At 45.8% G+C, this 20,770-nt stretch overlaps 1 protein-coding gene across 1 annotated transcript; it reads right to left on the bottom strand.

Annotated features, from left to right (window-relative positions):
* Nucleotides 1-9,955: 9,955 nt before the first annotated feature.
* Nucleotides 9,956-19,357, bottom strand: tmem236 (transmembrane protein 236; the record flags this gene model as incomplete). The annotated part of the gene is made up of 4 exons (XM_084327590.1): nt 9,956-10,572; nt 11,674-11,797; nt 13,630-13,702; nt 19,104-19,357. The coding sequence occupies 4 exons, from the start codon at nt 19,355-19,357 to the stop codon at nt 9,956-9,958; spliced, it is 1,068 nt and encodes a 355-aa protein (XP_084183716.1).
* Between the last annotated feature and the right edge of the window lie 1,413 nt (nt 19,358-20,770).

The raw sequence follows: 20,770 nt of genomic DNA, 5'->3' as shown, positions 1-20,770 counted from the left end.
GGGCAAAGATGATTGTACGAGCACTATGGGACAAGGACCAGGGCTGGGACGACCCAATACCCGCACCCCTTGCCTCCACATGGAGAGAGTGGGAGACGGAACTCCGCTCACTCCCAGGCGTCAATATACGCCGCAGCTACTTCCCACCCACAGTGAGGCCAGAGACATGCAAGATGGATCTACACATCTTCAGCGACGCCTCCGAAGTAGCCTATGGATCAGTGGCCTACTTGCGTGCCCAAGAGAAGGGAGGAGAGATACACACCGCCTTCATCCTGGCTCGATCAAGAATAGCCCCACGAAAGCAACAATCTATCCCGCGTCTAGAGCTCTGCGCAGCCCTAGCAGGAGCGCATCTAGCCACGTTAATCCAACGTGAACTCACCATTCCGGTGCACAGAACAATCTTGTGGTCAGATTCCACGACAGTACTCACATGGATCAAGTCTGATTCATGCAGATACAAGGTCTTCGTGGGAGTCAGAGTCACAGAGATTCAAGAGTTAACAGAAGCAGCGAGCTGGCGGTATGTGGACACCAAACACAACCCAGCTGACGTCATCACCCGGGGAATGTCCCTAGATGACCTCACCCGTCACAACATCTACAGTGACGGACCAGAGTTCCTCAAGCTCCCGGAAGGAGAGTGGCCTACGCCCACCCCACGGGAGGCGAGTAAAGAGGAGGCTGAGAACAAGAAACCTATGTTCTGTGGACTGAGCACAGTCGCCTCCACAGACCCCAACATAGATGATTGCCTCACCCTACAGAGTGCGCAACTAAAGACATTTCTGTGGCACCACCCAGAGATTCAGCCCACTGCCGACATTTCAGCAGCTGACTACGAAGAAGCAGAACTTCTTCTACTACAACGAGCCCAGAGAGACTCGTTCCCCGACGAGCTAGACTGTCTACAGGGAGGAAAGCCCGTCCCATCAGACAGCAGATTGCTCCACCTGGCACCCGAGAGCGACGCCCATAATCTCATCAGAGTGGGTGGTCGTCTGCGGAGGGCCCCCAATCTACCGGATGACGTTAAGTACCCGATAGTCTTGAACAGCCGACACAAGGTCACAGAGCTGATCATAAAGAAATACGACGAGGATGTACACCACGCAGGAGCAGAGAGAGTCTTCGCGGAGATCAGACGTCGCTATTGGATACTTCAAGGAAGAGAAGCAGTGCGACGCTTCCAGCGAACCTGTCTAGACTGCCGAAAGTGGCGCGCACAGCCCAGCATACCCCGGATGGCTGACCTACCTCCCTGTCGCCTCCGACTCGGCGACAAGCCATTCCACTCCACAGGCATGGACTGTTTTGGCCCGTTGTATATAAAGAAAGGAAGAGGAACCGAGAAGCGGTGGGGTATTGTATTCAAATGCATGACCACCAGAGCGATATATATCGAACTCCTTCCAACCATGAGCACAGACTCATTCCTTATGGCCTTCCGAAGATTCACATCACGGAAAGGAAAACCGTCTACATTGTTGTCTGATCACGGGACAAACTTCAAAGGCGGAGAAAGAGAGCTGAGAGAGAGCTTCCAAGCTATGGGCCCAGAACTTAAGACCCACCTCGCTCCATCCCAGATTGACTTCCAGTTTAATCCCCCGAACGCACCCCACTTCGGTGGAACCTGGGAACGAGAAGTACGTTCTATAAAGACAGCCCTGTACGCCGTGCTTGGGGCCCAGACTGTAGCGGAAGAAGTCCTAATGACAGTCCTCACGGAGATCGAGGGAGTATTGAACTCCAAGCCCCTCGGCTACGTCTCCAGTGATATAGCAGATGTCGACCCAGTCACCCCCAACACACTCTTGATGGGGCGGCTGGACCCCGCGCTACCCCAGACAATGTACAGGCCTGAAGAAGCGAACGGCCGAAGAATGTGGAGGTACAGTCAAGTACTAGCTGACAAGTTTTGGAACAGCTTTCTACTCCACTACCTACCGTCTCTACAGACCCGCCAGAAGTGGGTAAAAGAGAGAGACAATTTGACAGAAGGAACAGTCGTCATGATTATCGACCAGTCACTACCCAGAGCTATGTGGCCGGCTGGCCGCGTAAGCAAAGTGATCACCGGTGCCGATGGCAAGGTGCGAGCAGCTGAGGTGCTCGTCCAAGGGCGAACTTACACACGACCCGTGGCGAGGCTAATAGAACTGCCTAGACTCCCAGACACTATCGATGACGACCATGACCCCATGACTTTGTGAGTTGACTGACCCTTACAGCGGACCTTGAGTGGTAGACAGTGCGGTTAATCTGTCTCTGCTTAGCTAATTAGGTGGGACTAATTAGGGGGCGGCTGTTGTGAAGGATCAGATTAAACCGAATATATATATTTATTTATGGATATATATTTAATAGTATTTGTATATCGTTTGATATCCCTTGTATATTCCTTGTACATATACACTGAATATCCCTTTAGTCTACTAACAGCCCATAATAGTTTCATTCTCTCATTGGACAAGAACTTGGCGCCAGCAGCCAAGCCCCTTGGTTCAAGTTCAATCGTGCCGACGAACATGTCGTTACTAGCCCGGTTCCGCGTAGGAATACGTCTGGCGAAATACGAATGGTACTATTTGTTCACAGCGCATATATATATGGCGCAAGTAAAGTAGAACTTTCTTTTTAGTCCCTTAGCCCTTAGTTCTTTACCCTCCAACCTAGTGGCAAGACGTTAAGCCTCACCCACGATACACGTGTGGTGCAGTATGGTCAACTTGGCCTCAGAATGGCATTGAGACATCGTATGGATTAATAGTTGAATTGTCATAGTTTGGCACTATACCGTCGAGTGGGACGTATTTCTATTAAGTTAATAATAGTCTATTATGTATGGTGCATCGTTCGGTTAGAGTTATACAGTGAGTAGTACCCCCATCGTTTCCTCGCGTTATCTAGAGTCTTAACCAGGCTGGGCAGACCACGTGTGGTGCTTTCATCCGAGGAGTTCTGGGCTAGGACGAGTGGACCTGCACATTGGATTACCTTACCCGGACGACGGCAAGCCCTACACGGCTTGGATTATCTACTTGCTTTGGGTGCTTTGATTTATGCCATGGATAACAGCCAACACTGGTGAGTGTTGGAACTACCCCCCGAGAGGAGTCCAGGTGAGACGGCGCTCTACCCCGAGTGAGGTCGCCTCACGTCTCTTCGTTGTGGACCGGCAGCTACCGTCTACAAGAGGGCCCAACTGTATTCATCTGTGGACCAAGGTTCTGTGGGCACCGTGTTCAGCACTCTGAATTCTCCCAAGAAATCGTTGGCCAGATGGGATATCGCCGGCGGCTCTCCTAACCCCCCCCCCTACTGACTTACAACCAGCAGGACCCCCCTTTAGTATATCCAGCTATAATCATTAAGTACCATCGCTATAGTTCCCTAAAGAACCAGGTTGTATACTTGCTTCCTGCGTAACCAGAGATTGGACATTCAATGTTGATTTGCCTACGAATACTCATTTGCCTTACAAGTGCATTCAAATCATAAATGTCATTAAGTGAACGTTGTATATACCCTTTGCTATATATTAAATATTCGACTTATACATTTGTGTGGACTTGGTTTCATGGTGGGAAAGTGTTCATCATATCTATATCATGTACTGTGTGGCCAGTAGTTAAAGTACATAAAGCGGTAGTGGTTTAATGATACCATACTTATCAATACAGTCAGGGAATTGTACCCCTCAGTTACATACAGTATATATATATATATATATATATATATATATATATATATATATATATATATATATATATATATATATATATATATATATATATATATATATACTGTACACACACAATACTGCATATTGACAGTTTCACTGGAATTCTGTTGCTAGGGAACAGTTGGGACCCAAGAGAGATTTTATAAATAACCTTCTTACTGTTCTACTATCATGCACTCTTCCTACTATACTAATGTCTCTACTACTATGCACTCAACAATGCAGCACCCAAGTTTCAACACTGTTTGATCATTGTTACTCAGCTGAAAGAGTTGTACCTCGGGGCGCCCCAGTGGCAAACCACATAGCACGCTTAGCCGCGACATGGCTGACCCGGGTTCGATTCCCAAACCTGTCGTTTTTTGCCGAATGTCTTCCCCCCACTCTGTCTCCCATTCCTCCTCTGTCTCTATCTACTGGACTGCCCAGTAGCAATAAAGCGATAAAAGCGACAAAAAATAAATCTTTAAAAAAGAAAGAGTTGTACCCTTCCTGCTGACTTGTCGTACAGAACTTGTAAGTCGCTTTGGATAAAAGCATCAGGCTAAATTACTAAATGTAAATGTATTTCCTGTCAACTATCACATTAGCAAACTTTGCAACAGGAAATACACTTGGGTCCTTTTAGAATGTCATTGTTGTTTATTGTTTTATTGTTTATTGTTTAAAAGGATCCCCATTAGCTGCCACCTAAGTGGCGAGCTAGTCTTCCGGTCCACACAGAAAGACAACAAAAACACAAAACATAACAATACATGAGATACATATGACAATCACAATTCACTTAATTGACAATGATAATCTAAAAACAGTAAAACATTGTAGACATCATTATAAACATCAGAATATTTTGCTCACATATTTAAGTAGTGCATTCTCAGGTGGTATTTGAAAGACACTTTGCTATTCAATTTACTTATGTTCAGTGGGCAGTTATTCCAATGATTGATTGCACGATAAACAACTGTCCTCTTTAAAGCATTTGATTTTGGACGTGGTAACATAATCTGTCCATCATCGGCTGACCTAGTAAAATAAGAATGAACCTGACTGCATCTGACAATTTGTATAAGAAAACAGGTTGAGACGAAAAGACAGTGTTCCTGAAAAATGTAACCGTGTTGAAAACCAGCCTATTCTCTACCGTTAACCATGGGAGTTGACAGTGCATAGTGATAGTGTTTGTTCTCATGGAACAATGTAAGACTAACCTTGCAGCTCTGTTCTGGGCAGTTTGCAATTTCTTTAGTTGACCTTTGGATGCAGAGGACCATACTGGTGCACAATAATCCAGTGACATAAAATTAAAGATTTCGCCACCTGTCCCACAATGTATGTAGGGACATAAGAAAGACATTTCCTCACCATGGAGATACCACTCCCCATCTTCTTCACTGCCCATGTTCTGCCCATGACAGCTGGCTATCAATTATTATGCCCAGTAATTTTACTTTATTTACCTGTTCTATGGGTTCCTGAGACAAGTTCAAACAAATTTTGGTATCGATGATCGAACCCAAGATAATTGATTTGGTTTTCGAGATGTTTAGTACCAACTTATTCCATTTTATCCAATCAAACACCATATTTAACTCAGCTGATAAAACATTGTCCAGTTCACTGACAGTTTTTGCAGCATAGTACAATGTGGAATCATCTGCATACATTTGTACAGTTGCTTTACACAGGACTGATGGTAAGTCGTTTGTGAATTAAGCACATCACGTGCAGGAGTGTGTTATGAGAATTAGAGCATGCCTAGGGGTGGTTGTTAGGCCCGAGGTGCAGCCGAGGGTCGTTAGACCCCCCTAGGCATGCTCTAATTCTCATAACACACGACTACAAGTGGTGTAATGGCTTTTATACAATTGGCGTATTCATCCAACCTTATTGCTATACAATAAACACACATTAATTGAAGATTTATTGACAAAACCATCCGCAGAAAAAGTAGTTCCAAAAAAAAGAAGAGAAGTTGCCTCCGTGTGTAGAAGCTATAGGGGTGGTGCTATAGGGAGGCAACTTATCTTTTTTTTTTTTTTTTAACCTACTTTCTATAGAAGCAGCTCGGAGGTGCGCTGTTTTAAAGCATGCCATCTAAGAATGAAGTGAGCGTGTGTTATTGGATTGATTGATTGATTGATTGATTGATTGATTGATTGATTGAAAATTGTATTAATGTCCGCCTTGTTTCGAACTGGTTATGCTTTGGCCCTCTTTCGAAGTCGAAGTCGGTTATGCTTAGAGTTTGGAATCAGGGCTGGTGGTCTATCGCCCTGCTCTAAAGATAAACTCTAAGCATAACCGACTTCGAAAGAGGGCCAAAGCATAACCAGTTCGAAACAACAAGGCTTCAAAGCATGCCGTCTAACAGTGAAGTGAGCGTGTGTTATTGGATTGATTAATTGATTGATTGATTGAAAATTTTATTAACAGTGAAATGAGAGTGTCCTTTTGACGAATGGCATCTAACAACACACTTTGCACGATTTATATTTTGTTCCACAATGAGTCATGACCAACCAATTACATAATCCAACATTGTGTAAGCAACTAACACATTCCATGTGACAGAATCGTTTTTGAATGAGTCGTTATGACGCTATCAATACATTCATAAAGATTATTGTCCGCCATCTTGGTTGCATTCCTAAAAACTCGAACGGCGGAGTGATTGTAATTCGGTTATGGGCGGGTTCTGGGATCATGAGCGTGTGTTATGATAAATAACAACGTCTAACTTGACTGTTTCAGCCAATCAGAATCGAGAATTTTGCATGCCATTGTATAAGATGGCATATAGGAGTGGTCCTAGGCAGCTCCCTTGCGGGACCCCGCAGTCTAAGACCTTAGAAGAGTGAGACCAGCTGCCACTGTAATAAACCCTTTGTGTCCTACTTGTGAGATAACTCTTCATAAATATGATGGCTGTTGGACAAAACCCATAGCATTTTAGTTTACCGATGAGCAGATCGTGGTCTATGACATCGAATGCAGCACTAAAATCAAGTAATACTGCACCAGTCATCTTTGAGTTATGAGCCAGTCATCTGTCATTACTGTAAGGGCAGAACAAGTTGAATGGTTAGGTTTGTAAGCATGTTGAAAACTTGTGTTCAAGCCGTTACAGCAAAGTAATCCTGTATTTGTGAGTGGACTATTCTCTCCATCAGTTTATTGAGAACTGGGAGAATAGCGATAGGTATACTGTTCTTCCCAGTGAGTGCTAGTCTGACATCTTTAGGTAAGGGAATAATTTGACCATCTTTCCAGACAGTGGGATAAACACCTTTCATTAAGCATGCATTTAATATCGGACATATCGGACCATAAACATAGTCAGCTGCCAGACCAAGTACCTTACTGTCTAGCATATCAGTACCCACTGAGCTATGTTCAGGAAGGGACTTCAACAGCTTCCTTACTTCCAGCTCATCTACACAATTAAATTGAAACGTTGTGACTTTTGGTCCTTTTAGAATGTCATGGTTGTCGCTTTGGGTCCTTTTAGAATGTCATGGTTGTCACTTTGGGTCCTTTTAGAATGTCATTGTTGTCACTTTGGGTCCTTTTAGAATGTCATGGTTGTCACTTTGGGTCCTTTTAGAATGTCATGGTTGTCACTTTGGGTCCTTTTAGAATGTCATGGTTGTCACTTTGGTTCCTTTTAGAATGTCATTGTTGTCACTTTGGGTCCTTTTAGAATGTCATTGTTGTCACTTTGGGTCCTTTTAGAATGTCATGGTTGTCACTTTGGGTCCTTTTAGAATGTCATGGTTGTTCCTTTGGGTCCTTTTAGAATGTCCGTCAGTCTCTGCTGGTGCAGCTCATTTCCAGAATCTCACAGTCCCTTGTGGTTCTGCAATGTGGTTCTGATGATACAGGTCTCTCTGACGTCTACCCCGATACGGGTCCTGTTCTAGTGGGAGTGGCTGATACAGGTCCTGTTCTGGTGGGAGTGGCTGATACGGGTCCTGTTCTGGTGGGAGTGGCTGATACGGGTCCTGTTCTGGTGGGAGTGGCTGATACGGGTCCTGTTCTGGTGGGAGTGGCTGATACAGGTCCTGTTCTGGTGGGAGTGGCTGATACGGGTCCTGTTCTGGTAGTAGTGGCTGATACAGGTCCTGTTCTGGTGGGAGTGGCTGATACGGGTCCTGTTCTGGTGGGAGAGGCTGATACAGGTCCTGTTCTGGCCAGAGAGGCTGATACGGGTCCTGTTCTGGCCAGAGAGGCTGATACGGGTCCTGTTCTGGTGGGAGTGGCTGATACGGGTCCTGTTCTGGTGGGAGAGGCTGATACGGGTCCTGTTCTGGTGGGAGTGGCTGATACAGGTCCTGTTCTGGCCAGAGTGGCTGATACAGGTCCTGTTCTGGCCAGAGTGGCTGATACGGGTCCTGTTCTGGCCAGAGAGGCTGATACGGGTCCTGTTCTGGTGGGAGTGGCTGATACGGGTCCTGTTCTGGTGGGAGAGGCTGATACGGGTCCTGTTCTGGTGGGAGTGGCTGATACGGGTCCTGTTCTGGCCAGAGAGGCTGATACAGGTCCTGTTCTGGTGGGAGTGGCTGATACAGGTCCTGTTCTGGCCAGAGAGGCTGATACAGGTCCTGTTCTGGTGGGAGTGGCTGATACAGGTCCTGTTCTGGTGGGAGAGGCTGATACGGGTCCTGTTCTGGCCGGAGAGGCTGATACAGGTCCTGTTCTGACCAGAGAGGCTGATACAGGTCCTGTTCTGGTGGGAGTGGCTGATACAGGTCCTGTTCTGACCAGAGAGGCTGATACGGGTCCTGTTCTGGTGGGAGTGGCTGATACAGGTCCTGTTCTGGTGGGAGTGGCTGATACGGGTCCTGTTCTGGTGGGAGAGGCTGATACAGGTCCTGTTCTGGTGGGAGTGGCTGATACGGGTCCTGTTCTGGTGGGAGTGGCTGATACAGGTCCTGTTCTGACCAGAGAGGCTGATACGGGTCCTGTTCTGGTGGGAGTGGCTGATACAGGTCCTGTTCTGGTGGGAGTGGCTGATACGGGTCCTGTTCTGGTGGGAGTGGCTGGGCGGCTGCCTCATAGTTAATCACTTAGAAACTCTTTACAGTCTCTGTCCCCTGCCTACCCACACCCTTGAACGTTGTGTTGAAATGAAGCGGGGTTGAAAACTGCTGACACTTTTTTTTATTTATGTGTGTGTATGTGTATGTGTGTATGTGTGTGTATGAACAAACTTCCCATCACAGTCAAGACAGCTGAAACCCGCCGTCAACTAAAAACACACCTCTTCAATCAATATCTGAAATATATATATATATAGGTTACGACTAACCTTCGTACTGTATTTTACTATCATGCACTTTGCTACTAAGTAATCGACCTTGCCTATACTACTACCTACTCTGCTAATATGTCTTTACTACTATACACTCAAGACTGTAGCACGCAAGTTCAACACTGTTTGACGAACAATCTTACTGACCCTTAGCTGCCAGAGCTGTACCCTTCCTGCTGACTTGTTGTACAGAACTTGTAAGTAGCTTTGGATAAAAGCGTTCAGCTAAATGACTAATGTGTGTGTGTCTCTGTATGTGTGTGTCTGTGCATGTGGCAAGAATGAGGGTTTAAACATGCAGGCTGAGTTCATAACAACTGAAAAAGAGTACTAAGGCGCACTAACGAAAGTAAGAAAGTAATAATGATTCAAAAAAAATCTTTAGCTCCCAGGTAAAAACAAAGACACTTTATTTAATAAGGACTGTACAAAGCAGATTGATACATTTCAGATTTATCTTTAGAGAATATATTTATTTATGTATAAACCTTACCTTTTTTGTCACCACTTTTCTACAGTAGCTCTATAGACAAAGACAAGTTTTTGACCAATCAAAAGTAAGTATCAATAAATACTAGTTAGATTCAAACATACAAAAAGTGAAAAAAAATATATAGAAACGTGCTCACAGTACTCCAATAGAAACACTGTGTTTCATGATAAACCATGTATTATTGATATTGGTTTGATATTTGTGTGGAGGGGTGTCAAATACACCTCACCAAATGTCCCGACTGTCCTCGTAGGACGAGTACGACATCTCTGTCTCCTCAGAACATGCTCCGCCTCCTCAGAACATGCCCCGCCTCCTCTGAACATGCCCCGCCTGCTCAGAACATGCCCCGCCTCCTCCGAACATGCCCCGCCTCCTCAGAACATGCCCCGCCTCCTCAGAACATGCTCCGGCTCTTGAATATGCCCAGCCTGGTCAGGAGCGTGAAGTAGAGGTAGGAGCAGCACACCAGCACGTTCTTCACGGGGTACAACACGGGCGTGACGTAACCGAACACGACCAGCAGCGCCACTCTGACCACGAGGAAGGGCAGGTCCTGCAGGGCGAAGCCGGCGGAGGACATCAGGGGGTTGCGGGGGGCGACGGCCAGCCGCAGCGTGGACAGGAAGGCCAGGGTGTAGACAGGGAACACCCACGCCGAGTAGTAGACGCACGGCACCCCGGCGACCCTCACCATCTCTGTCGTGTCCAGCCAGAAGGCGAAGCAGTCGGCGAACGTCTCCGACCGGCCGTCCCTCGTCCACAGGAGGCGCAGAGGGCCGGAGGGCGCCTGGAAGTGGGACGAGGGGGAGTACAGGTAGGCGGCGGGCGAGGTGACCGCGGGGCGGCTTGGTGACTCGTCCGAGGCCGCGGTGGTGGCGCTCCTGGCGTCGGCCGGGCCGGCGGGTGACCCGTTCTGATCCTTGTCGGCGTACCGCTGGCCCGATACCGTGGTCACCTGTTCCAGGTGGGTGAGAACGGGGCCCGACATGTCAAAGTCCCTGTCCGTGCCGTCTGCTGGCAAGAACACAAGACACAAGGTGTTATAGTTAACTTATAATGGCGTTGTGGTGAACATAATTTATGGCCAGTAACGTCTACAGAATCACAGCTGAATGTCAGTCCCATCCAATCAGAATCAGACTCAGAAAAGGTCTTTATTGCCAAGCAGTTTACACATACAAGGAATTTGATTGGGTCGTTTGGTGCGACGTTAACGGACAGACTATTACGGTAGAATAAAATAAAAGGTAGAAACAAATGTAATGCAATCAGTTCAGTTCAGGGAAAATCCAGTCAAGCCCTCCGCTGAAAGCGGAGTGTGACTAGTGGCAAATGATCCTAGTATGAAAACGTTCTACCTTTTCAGACTCTGGGACAATACTCTTCAAACACTGCTTCACCCGCAGCCACGCCAGTACATTGCTAGCAGGTGGCCGTAGCCATGTTTCACCCATTTCAACTGAAACGGGCCCCACACGCTAGCAGGGCCCCGGATTGACAAAGCAATGTGGATTGCTGATGCGCGGTGGAAACGTTTGAAAAGGCACATCACCAACACAGAACGATGTTCTTTCAGCTTGTAGAAGCTCCTGACGTAAACCAAGTAATGTAAATCTCCAGGGTTTAGTTGATGTGTCGTGGTGAGTTTGGCACAGTGGCTACAGTAGCTTCCCCGCCTTATGTGCAAATTTGTCTAAAACATTATATTTTCATTGGCTTCCTATTGTGATTCTGGGTGAAGTAGAATATAATGCATCATATCTGCAGAAACCTCAACCTTTGCCGTTTCATTCTGTATATGACATACACTGTAGCATTATGCTGGAAGATTTTAGGGTGGAAAAGTAAGCAGAAAAATTTCTCTTGCGTGCGCAGGCTCTCCCCAGTTGCTTGCACCCCACAGTTTGAGGATCACTGGTTTAGCCACTGTGTGTGTGTTTCAGAGAGAGAGAGAGAGAGAGAGAGAGAGAGAGAGAGAGAGAGAGAGAGAGAGAGAGAGAACTCCCTGAGAGTGAATTTGTGCATCAGAGATATCTGGGGGGGTATAAGGGCCCCATATTTCATCTTGAGGCGGGCCCCCTGGACTTTAAGGCCGCCCCTGGCCAGCCTCACCCTTTCCAGTGAGTCTGTACTGGCGGACCCGCTCCACGATGTCCACACAGATGAGACAGAGCAGCACCACGGAGACCGGCAGCTCTGTGAAGTGGTCCAGCCGGTGTCCTCCGTCCACCTGCACCTGTGCCCCAATAACCAGAAACAAAACTGAGTTAAAGAGTAACACACCCTGCTAATGAAACACAAGCCTCCACTGCCCTGGTGGCTGATCTCTTCGCCCCGCTGCCCCACCCTGCTCCACCCTGCCCCACCCTGCTCCACCCTGCCCCACCCTGCCCCACCCTGCCCCACCCTGCTCCACCCTGCCCCACTCAGCTCCACCCTGCCCCACCCTGCTCCACCCTGCTCCACCCTGCTCCATCCTGCTCCACCCTGCTCCACCCTGCCCCACCCTGCCCCACCCTGCTCCACCCTGCCCCACCCTGCTCCACCCTGCCCCACTCAGCTCCACCCTGCTCCACCCTGCCCCACCCTGCTCCACCCTGCCCCACCCTGCTCCACCCTGCCCCACCCTGCCCCACCCTGCCCCACCCTGCCCCATCAGAACCGGTGGAGGTAAAAACAGGAGAAGAGAGACGGTCCGACATCACCGATCGCTGGCGGGGCGGAGAGTACAGCAGGGCGAAATGATCAACCACCAGGGGCAGCAGAGAGAGGATGTGTTTTTAGTTTTTCATTTCATTTCATTTCAAACCTTTATTTAAACTCAAACGGCAACTGGGGTTTCCCTCATTTACAGTCGCATAAAGAGTTAAGCAAAACATACAGAGCGAAGCAAAAACAAAAAAAAGGCATATATCAAAGGCTAAAGGTTGGAGATCAAGGTTTGAAACTCTGCACCACAGGGGAGAATCTCAAGCTTTAAAGGAACACGCCAGCTTTTTGGGAAATTTGACTATTTGCCATCTACCCTGGAGTTAGACAAGCAGATAGATACCCTTTTCTTCTCTGTGCATGCTTTAGGCTTAGGGAACAGCCACACCGTTAGCCTAGCTTAGCGTCATTCACTGGAAGTAGGTGTGCCAGTGTAGCCTAGTTGCCAACAGTCACGAAAAACACTCCAAATACAACTCCAAAACTTTCCTGTAAAGATGTTGTGACCTGTGTATTTACCACGTGGAGAAATAAATAAAATAAAATTGACATTTTTCGTTTTCTAAGCAGATTATACTCAGAGTATATATCTGCTTAGAAAACGAAAATGTCTAAAACTATTTTTGTATTTCTCCACGTGGTAAATACACACTTGTGTTTTGTTTGGAATTCCTTCTATCACTCCAGCTTGGTGGATGGCATTCGGGTTTGGGTTAATGGCCAACTTGTTATGTTCCGTGTGGGTTACTGAGTACCTCAGGCTCAGACTCATAATGTCATCGTCTCGTGACTAGAGGCACATTCCCAGCGCCTTACAATAAATGTCTTGAGTTTTGATTCGGTCGTCCGATACAAGGAGAGGATTAGGGTGCGACAGTAGTGGCTCGAGAGGTAGAGCAGTCGTCTGGTAATCCAGAGGTTACCGGTTCGATTCCCACTCCCATTCCCGGGCAAAGTGAGGAAAGAAATTGTAAAGCGCTTTGGATAAAAGCTGCTATGTAAATGCACCATTTACCATTTAATAAATCTCTACGTTTCGATTCGGTCATCCTCGATACGAGGACGATTCTGGGTGGGGATGAGATCCACTCATGAGTTTTGACAAGTCAAGGAAATGATCCTTGAGGAAATTCGAGACGTTTGGAAGATGTGATAATTTTGTGCAGACAGAGTCAGCTGACATTCAACAACTCATTATGAAACAAACTCCGTCACGCCGGGGGCTGGAGACACGAGCTCCAACAGGATGATACAGCGACAAATGCGACTCCTGAAGGACCCCGCTGGAGCATGACAGGGAATACAGAAGCGACCCGTCCGTTTCTCTGTGACAAGCCCCATCAGTCTGCAGTACGTTACCTTAGAGCTGGCTATCAGGATAGCGAAGCACGGCAAGGTACACAGGATGACGTAGGCCAACGCCGCAGGTCTCCTGGAACAAACACAACACACTCGTTTCAGCTCAGTTTGATTGATTGATTGAAAATTGTATTAACAGATTGCAGAATGGGTACAATACAGTACGGCTCAATACACACAATTGTTAAGGGGATGCAGACCAGAGAAAGACTTTTGTCTTGTTTACATCAGGGTCCCCCATTTTCAATTCATCATTGTGATTCATCACAGTTCTAGCGCGGTCACCAGGTTATCAACATCCATTTAATTTAGCTGTTAGATTAGGTGTATGAACATAATTTATGGGCATGTAGTTGTGTACAGTTAAGTATTCTTAGCTATTTCACATAGTTAGATTATTGTATATTGGATTATTGTATATTGGAGCTTGTCTTGTTGTGGTCAAAGTCTATAGTCTTTGTGTCTCATTCCCGAAAATTTTCCAAAGATATATTCTGGAAGACTTATCTTGGAACCACTGAGACATAATCTATGACAAGTACACTCTGAGTCCTGAACGTGCTGGAGATATGTCTTAAGTGGCTGAAACGGTCGCAGAAATTATATGATCTGATATCTGCTTGGAGAATGGCATTCTGTCGTAAACTCCAAAGCGCGTTCCCGTTCAGCTCATTTGCATACAAAACACCGCCTCCATGGTTCCTTATAAGGCAACTAGTGACGCAGCTGTGTGAAATGGAATGGCGGAAGTGCTTTGCGAGCCGCGTGATTACGAAACCTAGCGTCAGTCAGTGCCAATCAGAGAGCGTCTCAGAGAAATGCGGCTAGGTTTCGTAATCACGATTGCGCCCATCAAAACTAGATTAGATTATTACATGGCGTTTTCACATTCGCCGAAATGCTTGCTTGTGATTGGTCAATAGCGCGCGTCAGAGGTCAGTTATCAGACAATAATGACCGCTGTGGGACAATAATGACCGCTGTGCGCAGCTGTTCGCAATCAAGCCCACAATAATGACCGCTGTGCGCAGCTGTTCGCAATCAAGCCCACTGACATCAGTGCAAACTGCCGGCTGCCGGGGAAGCTGCTGGGGGGCGGAGCGACGAGCACTCAGCGGAGCCAGAACCAGTGTTACTGTTGCGAGTCGATGTAAAATGAATTAGGTATATTGTTAGTAAGTTAGCCATGTAATAAGCGGGATAATGTATAGCTATACTCGATCATTGTCGCAAAATAATTGACCTTCACTGACGTTTAAAACACCTCACCGAGGCGGCTCGGTATTTTAAACTCTGTGTCGGTCAATTATTTTGCGACAATGACCTCGTAGCTATACATTATCCCTTACTTAATGCAGTCTATTTCCACTGATTAGCTTTAGTTCTTATTTATTTATCCACTGTCATTTCAGTGTTGGTGTAGGCTATATAGTGTATTTCAATATAAGTTTAATTGATTAATGATATATTCGAAGGAATGCAGGTTTATAGCTATATCAACCCCCTCCAATGTACAGTAAATGACCAAGTATGGTTTTGTCAATATTCCAATGTACAGTTTTGCTTGTACAGTGTAAGTCTATCCCCCACCCATCCCTACCCAACCTCCTCCAACAGTTTCTACGTCAAATGTACTCTCTTTTCTGGACTCTTTTTGTATCACAAACAGTACTGTATTTGCAAATCTGGTATGTCATAAATGTATGTAGCAGTACTGTCTATCTGTGTCATGTGTGTCATATATGTTATGATGAATTGAAAATGGGGGACCCTGATGTAAACAAGACGAAATTCTTTCTCTGGTCTGCATCCCCTTATGTAATTGAGCTGTACTGTACTGTACCCATTCTGCAATCTGTTAATAAAGTTTTCAATCAATCAATCAAACAAAGGTCTGTCCCATTGTATACCAATCAATGGGATACATTGCATGTTGACCTGCATTCTTTCAAATGTATATAATTAATCATTAAAACAGATGTGTAACAAATAAGAAATACAAATTCCACAGAAGGCATTAAATTATTATTATTTTCAATCATTTCACAATAATTGCATAATTGTGTTTGAATATCTGAGTAATTATTTGTCCAAAATAGCTGGTTCAGATATGGTTAATCCAGCTGCCCTGTGATCAGATGAATCCATATTATTTATTTTTCCGACATCAAATTCGTAATTTCTTATCGTACAAATATTGTCATATTTATTTTAATTATGATTAAGTAATTAATTCCAAGGAGGCCTGTAGCGTTGACGTGAAGGAATCACTATGAGAACACAGTCTGTCAAGTTATAATAACATTTTAAATTAGTCAATCAATCATGAGATTTGATCGTGGGCTGAGAGCATATTTAAGTGTGCTCCTCAGCACTCTTAGATCTGCTCTCAAATAAGATCTCAGGAAAATTTGAAGACTCCCACTCCCAGCCCTAATATGTCTTAAATAGGCCGAAATCTGGCTAAGACAAAATATTTTGTCGTAACTTCGTTCGAGAATGAGACCCAATGTCTTTAGTTTACTTGTTATGATGTAAGTATTATGTCTCTGTGTGTACTAGTCCTTTTGTCATGTTATGATGTAAGTATTATGTCTCTGTGTGTACTAGTCCTTTGTCATGTTATGATGTAAGTATTATGTCTCTGTGTGTACTAGTCCTTTGTCATGTTATGATGTAAGTATTATGTCTGTGTGTGCACTAGACATTTGTCCTGTTTACTTGTAATGGTATATGTAATGATGTAAGTATTGTCTGTGTGTGTGTACTAGTCCTTTGTCATGTTTACTTGTAATGCCATGTTATGATGCACGTATTATGTCTGTGTGTTTACTAGTCCTGTGTCATGTTTACTTGTAATTAGTGCTGTCAATCGATTAAAATATTTAATCTGATTAATCGCACGAGTGTCCATAGTTAACTCGCGATTAATCGCACATTTATCGAATTTTTTTATTTTTTTATCTACCTTAAACAGGTATTTTTCAGGTTCCAAGTTTTAATACTCTTATCAACATGAGAGTCAACAAATGCTTGCTTTATGCAGCCATTTAACACAAAAGGATGACCCTCATGCATTGCAAATTTGCATCAAATTCAAAACAGAGTGATGCACAAAATATACTAAATAATAATTTAAAACAATGAATAAAGTGTGCATGAAATGATAGGGGAAAGAAAACGTTAGGAACGTGTTACATTCACCCACACAAGGGCTGAGGACTCACACTTCCGCCCCCCCCCCCCCCTCTCTCTCTCTCTCTCTCTCTCTCTCTCTCTCTCACACACACTCTCCCGCGTCTCTACAATTCGTAGCCGCATTTCTGCAGACCCCTCTCTGATTGGTTGAACTCCATTTTTGCAGACCCCTCCCATTTCTGCAGACCCCTCTCTGATTGGTTGAGCGAAGCCCCTCTCTGATTGGCCCCCCGCATGAGCCGAGACAAGCTCCTCTAGTAGCCAGGAGGCCTATTGCTTAATGACATGTCATGAGTGCTGCTTTTGCTTCCGCGTTTTCCCTGATTGGCTGCGCCATGCCCCGCGGCAGGCGCGGCAACCACAGAGCAGAGCGGCAGAGCGAGCGGAGCGGCAGAGCGCGAGCGGAATTAGGTAACCGCCGCAGGAATCCGCCATGATTTTCATTCGGCGCTTCAGCTCACCTGGCATAGCAGCGGTCCTGCGATCCTGCGGTTCGTTGTTGACGAGTTTGAATCCCATGATTTTCTTTTTTTTTAACGTGATTTTTTTTTTAACGTGTATTCTTTCGCCGGTTAAGGTTAGGCATGGTTAAGGTTAAGGTTAAGGTTAGGCATTGTTTCGGAGTTGGTTAAGGTTAGAACGGTTAAGTTTAGGCGCTGTTAAGGAGCTGGTTAAGGTTAGAGTTTGTCAAAGAGAATGGCAATATTCTTTCTATGGTTAAGGTTAAGCATGGTTAAGGTTAAGGTTAAGGTTAGGCATTGTTTCGGAGTTGGTTAAGGTTAGAACGGTTAAGTTTAGGCGCTGTTAAGGAGCTGGTTAAGGTTAGAGTTTGTCTTAGAGACAGCCTATTTCCGCACTGCCGCTCTCCCGCGTTGCCGCGGTCACATGGTCAAATTGTCACATTCTTGCACTCATGACCTGTCATAAAGCAACACGCAGCCAGGAGTCGAAACTGTTACGATGAATTGAAAATGGGGGACCCTGATGTAAACAAGACGAAAGTCTTTCTCTGGGGTCTGCATTCCCTTAACAATTGTATGTATTGAGCCGTACTGTGTACTGTACCCATTCTGCAATCTGTTAATAAAGTATAGCCTTTCTTTTCTGGACTCTTTTTGTATCACAAACAGTACTGTATTTGTAAATCTGGTATGTCATAAATGTCTAGATGTAGCAGTACTGTCCATCTGTCTACCTGTATGTCATATATGTTATCATGAATTGAACATGGGGGACCCTGATGTAAACAAGATGATGAATTGAAAATGTCTAGGCCTACCACAAGTTCAGGGTACGCATCCAGATTAGATTCACATGGCGGAGTACAGGGAAAACGCTCATCATTGCTGACGCGTATTTTAAGATTTGCTGCCATATTAATGTGCGGCATCTTTTTTCTTTTTTTGGCGCGATTTCTTTTTTTGGCGCGAGCACCGCGATAACCTTACAACACGTACCTGAGAGGGGCTTTGCTCAAACCAAGCGCGTACCTTAAAAGGGGCTTCGCTCAACCAATCAGAGAGAGGCTTCGCTCAACCAATCAGAGAAGGGTCTGCAGAAATGGGAGGGGTCTGCAGAAATGGAGTTCACCCAATCAGAGAGGGGTCTGCAGAAATGCGGCTACGAATTGTAGAGACGCCACTCTCCCAGCTCTCTTTCTCTCTTGCCCCTTCCTCATCTCTCTCACCCCCGCCCCTCTCTATTTATCTCACACACACACACACACACACACACACACACACACACACACACACACACACACACACACACACACACACACACACACACACACTTTGAGTCATAAACAAACATAGTATCAATGAGAGTATCAATAATACACCTGAGTGAAGTATATATATATATATTTTTAAAGTTAATTGTGAGTTAAAAAGAATAGTGGCGATAATAGAATCGGGCGTTAATGCGTTAATACCGTGTTAATACCGCGTTAACTTTGACAGCCTTACTTGTAATGTTATATGTAATGTTGTAAGTATTATGTTGCACGGTCACAATGGAAGTCTTTTGTGGACCGCAGGAAGAATAGCTACTGCAATGCTGTAGCTAATCTGGGATCCTAACAGACTAAAGTAAACTAGTTACAAGTTAAGTAGATCATTAAAAAGGCAGGTAATTCCTAAAAGACGACGTAACTCCACACACAGCATTCAGGCCCAACAAGGTTCTAGTTTCCCCCTCCTCCTACAAAATGCCATCGTCTCCACAAGCGTTACGTTGACACTGCTATGTCTCCACCTGTCTCTTCTTCGACTCACCACTGTGTGATCCGGGCGATGAACCGCCGCTGCTTCAGGATCAGGTACTTGAGGGGAACCCAGACCAGCAGGGTCACCGAGGTCACGTAGGCCAGGGAGGCTGCCACCACCAGCCAGTATGCCGCGGAATCCCCCCCCCTCACGGTGCGCACGAGGCCGGCGAACCTCTCCATGACCACAAACACCGGGACGGCGAGGGTGGCGAACTCCAGCGCCTCGTACAGGACGAGCTTCACCGTCTTCCCCGAGGGCATGGGCATGTCTTCTTACGGAGCCGCGGGTTCGAACCCTGTTGAGGTGGCCGGTGTGAGCTTGGGGCCGAGGGCGTTCAGGAACATCTCCCGTGGAGGAGCCAGTGAACCTTCTGCTGGACTCTGCACTCGCAGGATGATTAGTCTGCAGCGGTTACAACTTACAGCCCAGGCAATGAGCTGGTCACGCTCGCCTGTGTTTATTGGCTCACTAAAGGGGAAACACTCCCATCTTAGAACTTCAAGGAGAGCTGCACTTTATGCCCGTTATTCAATTACACCATAGACGCTGAAGGTTCCGCAAAATATGTTTTCATCACAATCTCACTGAGCTCCATGTCTGTTGCAGTGACCCTATACCTATATCCATCATGCCAATATGAGACTACTATGCACTCAGAGTGTAACATTAGATGTCAGTGTTGTACCCTTCCTGCTGACTTATTGTGCAGAACTTGTAAGTTGCTTTGGATAAAAGAGTCAGCTAAATGATTAAATGTAAATGTGACCTCTCGTGGTTGGAAGAATGAACACATTTGGGGACACATTTAGGGACTTAACTCATCAGAGAAAGGAACTAAGACAAAACACGAACTACTGAATGAATGCATATTTGAGTTAGTTTCCACGGTACTTAATAGGCACTAAATAGTCACTACATTTGGAACTGTTGGCTGATAGCTGCTCATCTAACTACAGCAGCTGTCTCCATCTCTAGACCTTCTGGTGTCTGAAAACATAAATTTTAGCTCCACCTAGTGGTCCTCGGGTGGATGTAAACGGAAACCACCAAACCCTCATCACTGCAGATCCTCTGACGCAGAGTTCACTCTCCACAGCAGTTCTGGAACACCCCTATAGGCCGTGAGCCAGGGCCCCACATTTGGGCCACGGGTACCATCTTGGGGGACTAACTTTTATAGTGATTTTTGGGAAGGTATACACCCCTGCTGCTAGAAGAGATGCGATAGCAATGCAGCAGTTGCCTCCAAATGTGTGCTATCACCATTTTATAACACTACCGAGCATATTTTTCAGGCCTAAAAAAAGCTTTTGATACAATAGATCATGAGATTTTACTGAAAAAGATGGACAGGTTTGGTGTCAGAGGGGTTGCTCTAGACTGGCTGAAAAGCTATATTAGTAACAGGCAGGGGCGTAGCTGGGGGGGGGGGGGGGTAGCTTAGGATGATTCCAAGGGCCCAGCACTGAGGGGGGCCCCCAAAATTATTATTATTTTTTTTTACTAGACATCACTCAGGTGTATTATTGATGCTCTCATTGATACTATGTTTGTTTCTGAAGTGTGTGTGTGTGTGTGTGTGTGTGTGTGTGTGTGTGTGTGTGTGTGTGTGTGTGTGTGTGTGTGTGTGTGTGTGTGTGTGTGTGTGTGTGTGTGTGTGTGTGTGTGTGTGT

This window comes from Notolepis coatsorum, assembly GCF_963971535.1.
Source record: "Notolepis coatsorum genome assembly, chromosome: 13".
Taxonomy (NCBI): domain Eukaryota; kingdom Metazoa; phylum Chordata; class Actinopteri; order Aulopiformes; family Paralepididae; genus Notolepis; species Notolepis coatsorum.
The sequence above is the reverse complement of the archived record's forward strand: the minus strand, read 5'-3'. Positions and strand labels throughout refer to the sequence as shown.